Source organism: Mizuhopecten yessoensis, unplaced genomic scaffold (genome assembly GCF_002113885.1).
Source record: "Mizuhopecten yessoensis strain PY_sf001 unplaced genomic scaffold, ASM211388v2 scaffold716357, whole genome shotgun sequence".
Lineage (NCBI taxonomy): Eukaryota > Metazoa > Mollusca > Bivalvia > Pectinida > Pectinidae > Mizuhopecten > Mizuhopecten yessoensis.
This window is the reverse complement of record NW_018480076.1, coordinates 1,613,054-1,626,941: the sequence shown is the minus strand read 5'-3', so window position 1 is coordinate 1,626,941 and position 13,888 is coordinate 1,613,054. Positions and strand designations below refer to the sequence as shown.

The following is a 13,888-nucleotide window of genomic DNA, read 5'->3' as shown; positions in this document are numbered from 1 at the left end:
TTTATCAATGATACTCTGCCAAAGGTATAAGACACTAGCTTACCTTTATCAATGATACTCTGCCAAAGGTGTAAGACACTAGCTTACCTTTATCAATGATACTCTGCCACAGGTATAAGACACTAGCTTACCTTTATCAATGATACTCTGCCACAGGTGTAAGACACTAGCTTACCTTTATCAATGATACTCTGCCACAGGTATAAGACACTAGCTTTCCTTTATCAATGATACTCTGCCACAGGTGTAAGACACTAGCTTACCTTTATCAATGATACTCTGCCACAGGTATAAGACACTAGCTTACCTTTATCAATGATACTCTGCCACAGGTATAAGACACTAGCTTACCTTTATCAATGATACTCTGCCACAGGTATAAGAAACTAGCTTACCTTTATCAACGATACTCTGCCACAGGTGTAAAACACTAGCTTACCTTTATCAATGGTACTCTGCCACAGGTATAAGACACTAGCTTACCTTTATCAATGATACTCTGCCATAGGTATAAGGCACTAGCTTACCTTTATCAATGATACTCTGCCAAAGGTATAAGTCACTAGCTTACCTTTATCAATGATACTCTGCCACAGGTAAAGACACGAGCTTACCTTTATCAATGATACTCTGCCACAGGTAAAGACACGAGCTTACCTTTATCAAGGATACTCTGCCAAAGGTAAAGACACTAGCTTACCTTTATCAATGATACTCTGCCACAGGTAAAGACACGAGCTTACCTTTATCAATGATACTCTGCCACAGGTGTTAGACACTAGCTTACCTTTATCAATGATACTCTGCCACAGGTGTAAAACACTGGCTTACCTTTATCAATGATACTCTGCCATAGGTATAAGACACTAGCTTACCTTTATCAATGATACTCTGCCAGAGGTATAAGACACTAGCTTACCTTTTTCAATGATACTCTGCCACAGGTGTAAGACACTAGCTTACCTTTATCAATGATATTCTGCCACAGGTGTAAAACACTGGCTTACCTTTATCAATGATACTCTGCCATAGGTATAAGGCACTAGCTTACCTTTATCAATGATACTCTGCCACAGGTGTAAGACACTAGCTTACCTTTATCAATGATATTCTGCCACAGGTGTAAAACACTGGCTTACCTTTATCAATGATACTCTGCCATAGGTATAAGGCACTAGCTTACCTTTATCAATGATACTCTGCCACAGGCCTTTATCAATGATACTCTGACACAGGTGTGAGACACTAGCTTACCTTATCAATGGTACTCTACTACAGGTATAAGACACTAGCTTACCTTTATCAATGATACTCTGCCACAGGTATAAGACACTAGCTTACCTTTATCAATGATACTCTGCCACAGGTGTAAGACACTAGCTTACCTTTATCAATGATACTCTGCCACAGGTATAAGACACTAGCTTACCTTTATCAATGACACTCTGCCAAAGGTGTAAGACACTAGCTTACCTTATCAATGATACTCTGCCACAGGTGTAAGACACTAGCTTATCTTTTATCAATGATACTCTGCCACAGGTGTAAGACACTAGCTTACCTTTATCAATGATACTCTGCCACAGGTGTAAGACACTAGTTTACCTTTATCAATGATACTCTGCCACAGGTATAATACACTAGCTTAATTTTATCAATGATACTCTGCCACAGGTATAAGACACTAGCTTACCTTATCAATGATACTCTGCCACAGGTGTAAGACACTAGCTTACCTTTATCAATGATACTCTGCCACAGGTGTAAGACACTAGTTACCTTTATCAATGATACTCTGCCACAGGTATAAGACACTAGCTTACCTTTATCAATGATACTCTGCCACAGGTATAAGAAACTAGCTTACCTTTATCAATGATACTCTGCCACAGGTTTTCTACTAGGGCTGCATCAAACAACCCAGCACAGTGGACAATGGCCAATTTACACTCGGATAAGTCATATCTGTCTGCAAACTCCTCATACAACTGAAATAAAACACAGAGGTTATTTAACGTGTCAGTTAAACAACATATTAGTTTGTGAAGGATTTATATCAAAACATACCCAAGTAGATGGAATAATATAATATTTACAAATAGAACAAAGGTCTGAAGGATGATATTAAGGCCAAGACAGAAATTTGAACACAGGATCCCAATCCTAAACTAATGCTCTACCACTAATCTAGTCCGATCTGATCAATATAACATTGATAAGCTACACATCTATGTTCCTAGATAAATTTGTCCCTAAAGATTTTCTATTGCTTGTCACCTGTTATAAGCCTCTTCGTGATAAAGGGGTGAAATGTGCTGTCTGCTTACCAGTGTTAGATCCAGCAGATCCGAGTCCAGTCGACTCAAAGCTTCAGTGATAGACTGCTGATTGCGATCCCTTCTTTTACTCAAAGCGTTTTGAACTTGAAGTTGAAGTCTGCCAACCTGTAAAATAAAGATTTATTCAAGTAAACATTTTCACTCTAAAAAACATCGATTTTTTTTACTACATTTGATTGAAATTTACAGTGCAAGCTACAGATATTTAAAGAATTGGAATGTAAAGCACCATTTTTATTATTATTGTCCAACTGCTACGACAACCAACCAGAGCTAAAAAGAATCCTTCTACAGCTTAAAGATAATCATGTTGATACTCACAAAATTCGTTAAAAGCCTACAACCTTTTAAAAGATTATTATTCTTTCTTTTTTTTTTAGAATCTTGAAAGGATGTGTTTAAAGAAACCAAAAATTCAGAAATGGAATGTTCAAAGAAACCATATATCCAATCAGGTTTTTTAAAAAGGTTATAATCTATAATTCCTCTGTATTCAAGGAACAAGTGCATCATTAAACCGCTACCTCCATCTTCTCCTCCAGTTCATGTAGGAATTCTCCCTCAGCGGCCGAGCTGGTGCGAGATGTAGAACTTTTGGCACACATGATAGCTCTGGATAGATACTCTATCCTTTGTTGGAGCCGAACGTCTGTCCTGTAACACCAACACAGCCAGTCAGTATAACACACACAAATGACTCAACAGCCATTTCCTACCTTGTTCTCTTCCTTAAACTGCATGTCTGACACTAACAATGACCTGCTAGTTCTCAAAATATATTTATTACGTATTGCTGTCAAGATTAATCTTTAACTATTATTCTTAATACAAATCTAGATTTCAAAATAGGATCTTCCTGTTGACACCTTAAACAAGATATAGCATAAACCTTGTAGATATCTGCCATCTTACCCATGTCTTTCTGCTAATCTCGACAGTATTTTTGCAGCTGCAGGGAAGTTACGACTTTTTTCGTAGTATTTCCACAACATATCTAATGCTCCAACAGCTTCTGACTGGTAACCTGTCTTCCTTTTCAGGTATGGTTCCATGAAGGGTGACTGAATCTAAAAACAAAGTTTTACACACATAACTACAGATATATATATCTTTTTAATTCATAAAAACAAATAAAGCATGTCAGTAATGCATTTTAGAATTTATCATATATATTTACACTATAAAAATGAAAGTACTTTTTTACAATTTAATTCTAGCATCCAAAAGCGAAAAACTTGTGAAATACAAGAAACGTTGTGTCTACACACGTCTACTAACGAGAAAGAATGTCACCTTTACAGTAACCTGTGTGATTATACCCAACTTGAAGAGAGAAAGTCATGCTTACTCTTGCTTTAAGGAATATGAACTTGATATCAGGACAAGATACAGTCCAGCTTACCTCCAGCAGTTTCTCTGTCTGGTTCATACTGTACAGCCAGTCATATAGGGCCACATGGAACAGCTCATCGTCACACTTCAGGGCCAGCCGGAATATGTCCGACTTCTGTGGAGACAATTAACACATGGAGTTAACTACTATACTTTTAACTTTTAGCTGTCCACATTCAGATTTGTAATGGAAATGATATGAAGATATTGAAAAATAATCTGAAACACCTGGACCCCTTTTAAAACTTGATAAACAGTCCTTTACTACATAATAATTTCAACTGGGAAACTGAATTGAACGGACATTTCTGTTACAGAAATTTTATCCACAAATATGGTACAACTTGTTTATTCAAGCTGTAGTTTAAGCTTAGACAATAATTCCAACATTTCTAATACATGAACAGAGGCTTTGCCATAAATTTGATACAACCTGTTTATTCGAGTTGTGTTTTGAACTTTATATTTGTCATAGCTGTTTCACCAAGCACTTACAAACTGATCTGCCTCCTGGGGGGAGAGCCTGCTGGGGTCAGGCGTGGGCGGTGGTCCAGGAACCTTGGGGGCCTGAGGGAAGGAGGTGCTTGTTGTGGACAGGAAACCCAGTGTACCGGTGATACAGTTATAGCACTCCATTCTGTAACAGACATCACAATTTATGTACACATTTTTTACAGCAAGATTAATAATACCCCAATAAACAAAAGTTTCTGAAGATTTATAACTGACAACTGAGTATCATCTTCTTTTTCAATTTAATCCAAAAATAAAACTTTTCTTTAGCATTGAAAAAATATACCCCAACTAAAAAAGATTCAAGTGTAGATTGTACAGTATTTTAATGGCTTAATTGATGAAGTTAATTACTATATCGTTTTTACAAAGTAAACTTCAGCAGGAAATTAAGAAATATTGTACATCATGTATTACTATTACCTAGTGTTTCAAATTCATGAAAACCCAAATTTTCTCCTTTGACTTTGCAGGAAGTTGCAATGCTAATCCAATTCAATTAAATCATTGGAACACACTTCAAGCACACTGGATGTGATTAACTGGAAATCCACTTTGGTAAAACTCCTCCTTTTCATATTTGAATACATATGTATAATAGTAAAACTTTTCTCAAGCAATATGGAAGATGAAGGATTGAGATTTGGTTCTAGGCATTTTATATATTTATAAAGGCTATTACTGTATGAAATTTGAAGAAATGTGTGATTAAATATTAAACTTAAGCCATATCTTTATTGTAAAATCAAATTGATGGAATACCAGGTAAATTGTATTGCCAATTAAACTAGAAAATGTCTAAGACATAAATGCCTCCCGCTCATGGATGGGACAGGACAGACATGGGCAACACTATATGCCCCCCCATTTTATGGCGGGGGCATAAAAAGTCAGATGGCTATAAGAATTGTGATATATCGATCGAGTCCTATAAAAATGTTCTGTAATTACCCACCTAGACATATAGGCCGACATGCCCTGTAGATCCTCAGGAGGCTCTCCACTCCTGTAGAAGTGAAGGGCCAGACGCTGGGGATCCCGCTTGTGTGCCAGGGTCAGACACAGGTCCACAATCCCGTCATAGTAATGAACATTGGCAAACTGGCTACATACCACTGTCAGTTGGAGAGGCTGTGATACTTCTTTATACAGCTAGGAAAGAAACAGCTTGGGTAACATTTTTGCCATACTTATTGTACTTATCAACCTTTCAAAATTTTCAGGAGAAACCATGCGACAAATTTTAAAACTCTAAAATTACTAATAACAACCTCTATCTGACAAAATGACATCCATGCAGGTTTTCAGTAAAGCTACTATTTTAAGATATTTTATTACATACAGCATTCAAGATGTACTAATATTCCTGATTCTTTAAAGTTTATTAAAGATGTGAGTGTCAGATACAGTCAATGACACAACTTAAGTGCATTACAATCAGCAACACAACTATGTGTGGTGCAATCAACAACACATTGAATGGAATGAAATTAGCAAAAAACAACCAAATCTCCGTAGCAATATGTACCATCTTCATCTGAACAGAATAATTAATTCTTGCTGATACACAGGACTTACAAATTGTTATCAATCAATCTGAACATATTCTTTCTCAAACCAATCAAATTTATTGAACTTATGAGCAAAACACCATTTTGTATTTTACTATGCCATAAGATCTAGTGATACCTTTAAAGCTTCTCCGAGCTGTCGCTTCTTTTCTGACTGGTTCTGATTCACTCGGGCAGCTTGCAACAGTTCACTTGCCTGTAAAGAAAAAATGTTTTGGGTTCCATAATTTGATATTGGACCAAACCGCTGCACATTCTTCGCTTTGTATTATTGACATAGAATTATCATTTAGGCATTTTTTGAGGAAATTTTGTTAAAAACTATGCTTGAAGACATAGGAGTTATCAACAAGAAACAAATTCTGGGAAAGTTAATGTCTCTGTGAAAAGTGTTAAAAGGGCCTGTTTCCAGTAATGTTAATTCTCCATAGGAGCCTGCCCCCGTATAATTTCTTATCTGGCTCAACTACTGTTTTTTTCTTTTCCGAAGAATAATTTTACACCTTTCCGACACCCAGATTTCATAATTTCAGTGAAAATGTATTTTTATAAAGTTGTCAATTTCAGCATCAAAGACATAAGTTCGTAAATAAAAGAAGGTTATCTCGAAATTGTAATTCGCAACATAGTATAAATTTCTTTTGATAAATATTTCCAAAACATCGTGTTTATTCATAAAACATAAAAAAAAAAATTTCTCGGATGAAAATGCACTTGCAGAGACACAATTATGAAGAAAAATGCCATAAAATTGCAATTTTCTCCCGTTATATAGTTTTGGATGCAAATTTCCATCAGAAAATCGGATAGAGCTTTACTTGTTTCATATGTGTACCAAAAATCAGCTAATTCCATGTGGTGGAACGTTCTCATATCGCCGCCTGAATGTGGTTGTAAATTGAAAGAAAAGGGGAAATGAGTAACAACCTTGTCTGAAACCCTATTATATAGCTTATTATATACAAACTTTTATATTGAATATCAGAGCGGATATTTTCATGACAGTTTTATGATGTGTAACGACTAAATAAACAGTATCGATATAAAGATTTACACTGAGGACACCCTGATACATGAATACTGTTCTATCTCAAGTTGTCCTCTTCTGAATTTTCTGATCGTGTGGCCTTGTACATTTATCCGTATCTTCTTGTCTTTGTCTATACGTTTACGGAATCATTGACTCGACGCTAGCTATTCTTGTCTCACTTTCCTTGTTTTATTGTCCCATCTCCAAAGCGTTGTGGCTCTGTCAGGGTTGGGACCCTGACTTGTCTCACTTTCTTTGTGCCTGCCGACCACGCCACATCGAATAGATAGATTATCCATATGAAATACTTTATTTTGTTCTAAGTAATCAATCAATTCTGCGCTTCTTGGAGGTATTGAATGTGATTTATTATATTGTCTTGTTATTTTGTGTAATTAGTTGTTCGTTATTTATCACACATTTTCGCATAATTGTACCAAACTACTAAGTATTAGCTGTTTACAGCAATCATCGGTGGCTTGCTATTTTGTTACTTTATCGACGCTTCATAAACCAATCGTTATTGTTTCAAGATGGAGGGTAAATGTGTTGGAGAAGGGTGTCAAGTATACTTCAAGAAACGTAGTGGCAATAAGAACAGAAGTGCACGCAATGTAAATAGTCCACAATATAAATGGCTCCTAGATACGCTGGTGCAACAAGGATTGATGTCAGCAAAGGAACAAGCACTTATTTGCCAGAAGTGCTACATGAAGTATCTTCGGAACAAAAATCAGCCTGAACCTGAACCCGAGCAGAACCAGGAAATAGAGGAAGAAGACGACTCCCCGTCCCATATCCTGCCGTTGCTGACCCTTCATGATCTTTTGAATGGATCATCTTCACACAAAAAATGCTGTCTCTGTCTTGTTACCTTTGCAAGAAATGGAACAAAATCATCAGTCTTACCAAAACGTGCAAGACATCACCTGATCTATTCACACAAACTGTGGTGTCCCACCTCATCCCGCGTCTGCTCCATTCACCTTATTGGTAACGACTTAGATCCGTCTACAGAGGTTGTCCTTGATGGTAGAGGTTCCTTGGAATCTCAGTTACCATCAAAATCGTCCGAAATCATTAATGACCTCCTAGAGGTGTCGCACGTCCTTTCACAGAACCAGTCTGCGTTTACAATAAGCTTTTCTTCTCTTGATGACTCGGCATGCATGGCCTGGACAGGTTGGTCCAAAGATCAGTTCCTCGAAATCCACTCGCACTGTTCCCCATATCTTTCATCTGGTATATATACCAAGACTACACACGATGCTCTATTACTGTTCTGGGTAAAACTGAAAACCGACATTTCCTGGAGTCAGTGTTCTTCTCTTTTTGGAATTTCCAAGTCAAGTGTGTCCAAAACTTTCCACTCCATAGTACAGGCATTAGACACATCGATAGTCCCACAATTTCTAGGTCCGGATCACTTGACAAGAGAACAGTTGCTCGGGCACAATACTGTCTTTTCAGAAGCATTTTTTGGAGATAAAGCCACTGCCATATTAGATGGCACCTATATTTATATCCAGAAAAGCTCCGACCACAAGCTCCAGAGAATGTCCTACTGTGGCCAGAAGAAGAGAAACTATCTCAAATTCATGAGCATCGCCTTACCAGATGGCTACATTCTGGACACAGTAGGACCATTCACTGGCAGCGAAAATGATGCTACAATTACAAAAAAAGTCATGGACAAGCTAGTTACTTGGCTACAACCAGACGACAACGTTGTCGTTGACCGAGGTTTTAGAGATGTCCTACCAGTTCTCGAAGCCTCTGGCCTCAATGCTAGCATGCCGTCATACCTGAAACCCGGTCAAAGTCAACATTCTGACGTCCAAGCAAATCTTGACAGAACTATCACCAAATCGAGGTGGATTGTGGAATCCTATCATGGTCGTCTGAAACACTGGACGTTCTTCCGAACGCAATTGGTGTCTAACAGCTTTATCAATGTCATCGAGGCTTTGCTTCGAACCGTCACAGCCTGTCTGAATGGTATTAGAGGACCGATCTACCAGAGATCTCCAGAGAGAGATGCCAAAGATAGGCTAATGGCTGAACGTATGAAGGACCGTTTGACAACACCGAATGGTTTAGCTCAGAGAGTCAAGACAGATCCGGATCTATCTAGACGGGCAAGGTCCGAGTTTGTCAAGATGGATGCATCTTCCGTACTGTTTCCCCGTCTCGATCTTGATTACTTGAGAACCATTACGTGTGGAACGTATCAGATATCTCTGGCTCCTGGTTACATCGCCGAACATTTAAGTGATGACGGAGACTATGAGGTGTGGCTTTACCAGCACTCCCCAGACCTTCTCCGATGTCAAATACATTCTCGACACAAAAGCCAAACGAAATATAACGTTTGGATACGGTTCACCGTTTCACCCGATGTTGAGGCCCCAATAAAGGACTACTACTGCCAGTGCCCAGTTGGAGAGAGAACGATGGGAATGTGTGCGCACATCTCCAGTATCTTGTACTACCTTGGGTATTACAGGACGCTGGAAAACCCTCGACCATTACAACCACAGGTAAAGAAATTCCGACAAAACTTGAAATAGTTTTCCATGCGGCAACGGAGTGCATATGTCGAAAGTATGTTTGGGGCTCGATATGAAAGATCCCCGTTACCATGTGACTAACCAAACTTATAAATATAGGTATTATACAATCGCCCGTAGCTATGAACACTCCCGTAAATGCGAAAACCAACCAAAATCATAAGGAACACGTTTTGTTTGTTGTTCTGTCTATTTGTCAGCCAATGTCTTCAACCACGGGGACTTGTGAAGTAGCCATCTTGGATTTTTTTTATGAAAAAGTGTTTCTCTCACTTTTTTTCATATCTGTGTACATATTCTCAACATACCGAGCAAATACTCTCGTTTTTTTGTTAATTATCTAAAGAAAGTCGAAAATCGGCAATTCAACCATAGGCTAATTCAACCCAACATTTGAAAATGTTCCACCACTTACATTTTGATGATTTTTCCTCTCATCAATAGCATATTACGTACTGTTTAATAGGATAAAAATTGGTTTGCATCCAACGCCCATAAAAGGGTGTATTCTCTAAAAAACACAGTTTTTGTGTCTAAAATGTTATCATCGAAAATGGCATTTTTGAGATTGTTTCTTCCATAAAACAGCCAAATGGCGCGATGGAAACATGATTTTTTGTCACAATCATGCCATGAATGTATTCTTTACGGTGACCATCATTTGATTAGATTTTCATTAATATTTTACATAACATGCACATTTTATCAACACTTAGACAGCTTCTGAAAGGTACAACTTTGAGGAGCCATAAAAAACAAACCAAGTGACCTAAATCTTTATACTTTATAGATTTGTGACCACAACGGCATGGGCAATGCACCACCAACAGGAAATTTGAATCAGAGAAGGGGCCGTTTTGGAAACCGGCCCTTTGTTTAAATCTATGCCCAAGCCATGGACAACAGCCTACAGCATCACTCCACAGAAAAACAAACAAAAATGTGCGTAAAAAGTCTCACCTTTGAACAAGTGGCATCATCACTGCTGTATAAAGACGGACAGATTTCTCGTAGTTTGTTGTTGATAGCATCTATCGTAGCATTGTCATCAAGGTAACGATTAATGAGGCAAGTAATCAACGCACCGCAGATCTATGTAATAAAAGTAACAAACTATAACAGAACTGTTGTCAAAATCATAAGCTTCCTCAGATTCCAGTGTTGTGTAATATCAAATAATTTTTGTATATGTATCCATTTACATGTACTGGTAATTACAACAGTATTATTTTATTTTACCAGTGACAAAATTACAACAGATCAAGGATTATTGCTTTAGAACAAATTACATAGTACATGTAACAACTGGGTAACTGTATTATACCAGTGATATAATTACATAGAACTGTATTTCTGGACAACACACACACGACCTCCCAATACGTATCTCCATTGAAAGGAATTGCTCAGCAGTGGATATGACAATCATTTTATGCTTTTTAAGAATTATGACTATTTTGCCATATTTTTTATATATGCTGTACATTGTACTGTACACAGTTCATTGTACAGGAGAATTAAACCGCAAACTTTGACACAAAAAATAAGCAGATTACTTACATCTTTGCTGCTGATTACAAGATGTTTAAACATCATTGTTCGGAGCTGATTTTGCTGGTCCTGAAACACACAAGATTTCAGTGATGATGATTTATGCTTGCATAGCCAGTATGACCACAGTAGAATAAATGTATATTGTCAAATTCTTCAAAATTGCAAACCCTTTATTCCGAGTGTGGTCGAATAAATACCACAAGTTCAGATTTTCGGGGTTACATATTTTTCAAAGAACTTTTTATTTTCAAATAATACAAAAAATATTTTGTTACAAAAATATTCACAAAAAACTGGCCTGAAAGTAAAATGTCCAACTCAGAAGAATCCAGACTACCAATGTTTCACTTTTTTGTAAGGCCAGTAATACAACCATGGTGCTAACACCAAAATAAATTAGGCCAAATAAAAATATACCTGTGTTGCCCGACCGACCCTTTTTTTCCTGCCGACCCTAATACATTTTATTGGTTTTTCAGTCACTGTAATGCATTTATTAGCCATTTAATTGTTCAAAGTGTACATATAACTTGTTATGCATTCTATTGGTGTGGTCAGTGTCAGAGTTTTATTTGCAGATAGGAGCTAAGTAGCGGTAGATAATTGTGGTTATGATATAGGTTGGGATCTGTAGATTAGTGTGACCATCTGTAGTCTAGGTGGGGGAGTCCAGTCTGTGATGTCGGTGTTTGTGCCTCCAGCTGATGCTGACCATTAGAGTCAAATTTAGCAGGATTTATGGCCAGTTTTTAACAGGATTTCAGCAGCATCAACAATTTTAAGGTATCAACATTTTTATTGTAGCAGGATTTTGCTACGAGACAGATAGTAAGGTAGTTCAGCTTGAGAGTCGAAGGAGGAGAAGAGAGTTGGGTTGGGAAATTGAGTTAAAGAGTCTTGAGGAAGGAGGTTGAGTAAGGGTGACCCAGTTGAGAGGTCAAGAGATATAGAGGAGAGATAGAAAGCTTAAGAGGTTAAGTAAGGATTAGGAAGTGAGTAATAATAGTAGTTTTAGCTGTAGTTTGTAGATCTGTGCAGTTTTACAGTTTATAGTTGGAGATAATTAAGTTTGAAGTGGAGAGATTGAGTTCACAATAGTGAAGACTTGTATAGTTTATGACAGATTAAAAAACTTGTGTTATAAATATAGTGTAAATATAAATTTACTAATTTTGTTGTTCAAATAAGTTGAACCAGAGGCAGTAGAAATTGAGAACAGAAAGCATCAGTAATACAAAAGAGAACATAACACTGGTGACCATCAGTGGAGTTTGGATTACTAAAAACTAATGTCCAGCGGTAGGGATAATTTAGAAATGTAACACTGGTGGTAGCACTACAGTAAATTACAGTTGGTTATTCAATAAACATGTAGGTGGGTCAAATAATAATTTACTTCAATGTGTCGTTTGAGCCTGTTGAACAGAAAAACTGTGAATGCATTTGTGTATTTATTTTAAATGAATCAAATTACAAATGTATATATTTGGTGCCTTTCATAATTTATTTAAACAACAATATTTTTAACATTCACAGAGGTAATCAGGAGATTTTATTCACCAGAAAGAAAGAAAAAAAGAAAAAATAAATAAAAATGTTTTTCCAACCTACCTACCCTTATATTTTGCGAGCCGAAACAGGAAACACATATTTTTTTATTTGGCCTTACATGCATTTCCATATTTTACTGTATCATGGTGGTGGTCAAGATTATGAGTTAAATGTATTATCAACCTTGGTTAACTGACTGGCGACGATATGGAACTGGTGGTCGACAAGGATCTTCAGGAGCCCCAGTACCTCCTCTACACGATGGATAAGGTCTTGGATGTGCTGCAAAGAAATCTTCTCCATCTTCTGGGCCTCCCCTATGGAACATGGGTAAGATGGCAAGTTAACAGGCAGATTCTATCATGGTAGACTACCCTATACACAGTTCAAAAGAAAAAATGGCAAAATCTACAGACAGAACCTAAAGCTTAAAATGATTACCGACTCTTCAACATACAGGTCAAAGACTTTATAGTTCAAGACAACAAGCAGTTGTTTGTACAATTGTTTTTATGAACTTAGTATACAACATAATAAGTGATATGACCTTGTCAGCATCAGTGTATACAAATATTACCTGTTCTATACAACACAGTCATTGTCTGCAACATCTTAAAATGAACCTTTTAAATAAAACTTTATTATTTTATGGCAAATAAGAAACAAGCCTTATAAACTTATTTCTTATTTATCCCTGTTTGCCTTAATTATTCCTGTTTGCCTTAATTATCCCTGTTTGCCTTAATTATTCCTGTTTGCCTTAATTATTCCTGTTTGCCTTGTAGGAAAGTGGAAGGTGTTATCCACTGCACCTTGCTAACAACCAAAATATGAACGTCAAAATCTACTTTTAGTCAAGTCTCACTTTTTTTATCATCTTCAAGTTTCCGGACCAAGAGTTTCTAGTTAACAATGTGTCTAGATTAGTTGCACATTTTGTGAAAGGAAATAGTCATTTTTCTGCAGAATAACTAAGCCAGTTGACAAGAAGACACAAAACAAATTAGGTATGATTGGGATATAGTGGTGGAAACAATAATCACATTTTATAAAATAATACTCTTCTGCATTAAAATTATTACCCTATGTCCAACACCCTGTATTACTTTCCTTCAAAAATGGTCGTTATTATAGCTATAAATAGCATCTCACCTTGAAGCCCCTTCCTTAACTGATCGTCTACAGGCCCCATCAGGTGTGACGAAAAAGGCATCGGAGGCATGTTGCTGTAAAGCAGACAGTTTATCATTTATTTAGAAAAAATCTGTAACAATGTGTCTCATACAATCATTTCACTATAAATATAACCCTTTAATATCAAGAGGTATCTATTTTCACATTAATTTGCGAGAGATTTTCATCAACTTG

General features: G+C 37.0%; 1 protein-coding gene across 1 annotated transcript in view; it reads right to left on the bottom strand.

Moving 5' to 3' along the window:
* LOC110443668 (nuclear pore complex protein Nup155-like) overlaps window positions 1–13,888 on the bottom strand; it is a 32,789-nt gene that overhangs the window by 4,102 nt on the left and 14,799 nt on the right. Inside the window, exons 21-32 of the mRNA XM_021488031.1 lie at window positions 13,673–13,746; window positions 12,704–12,837; window positions 10,976–11,035; window positions 10,376–10,507; window positions 5,934–6,011; window positions 5,200–5,396; window positions 4,227–4,368; window positions 3,742–3,846; window positions 3,252–3,406; window positions 2,864–2,993; window positions 2,328–2,444; window positions 1,868–1,988 (exon numbers count right to left, since the gene is read on the bottom strand). Coding sequence (XP_021343706.1) covers window positions 1,868–1,988; window positions 2,328–2,444; window positions 2,864–2,993; window positions 3,252–3,406; window positions 3,742–3,846; window positions 4,227–4,368; window positions 5,200–5,396; window positions 5,934–6,011; window positions 10,376–10,507; window positions 10,976–11,035; window positions 12,704–12,837; window positions 13,673–13,746 — 1,445 coding nt within the window. The remainder of the gene's footprint in view (window positions 1–1,867; window positions 1,989–2,327; window positions 2,445–2,863; window positions 2,994–3,251; window positions 3,407–3,741; window positions 3,847–4,226; window positions 4,369–5,199; window positions 5,397–5,933; window positions 6,012–10,375; window positions 10,508–10,975; window positions 11,036–12,703; window positions 12,838–13,672; window positions 13,747–13,888) is intronic.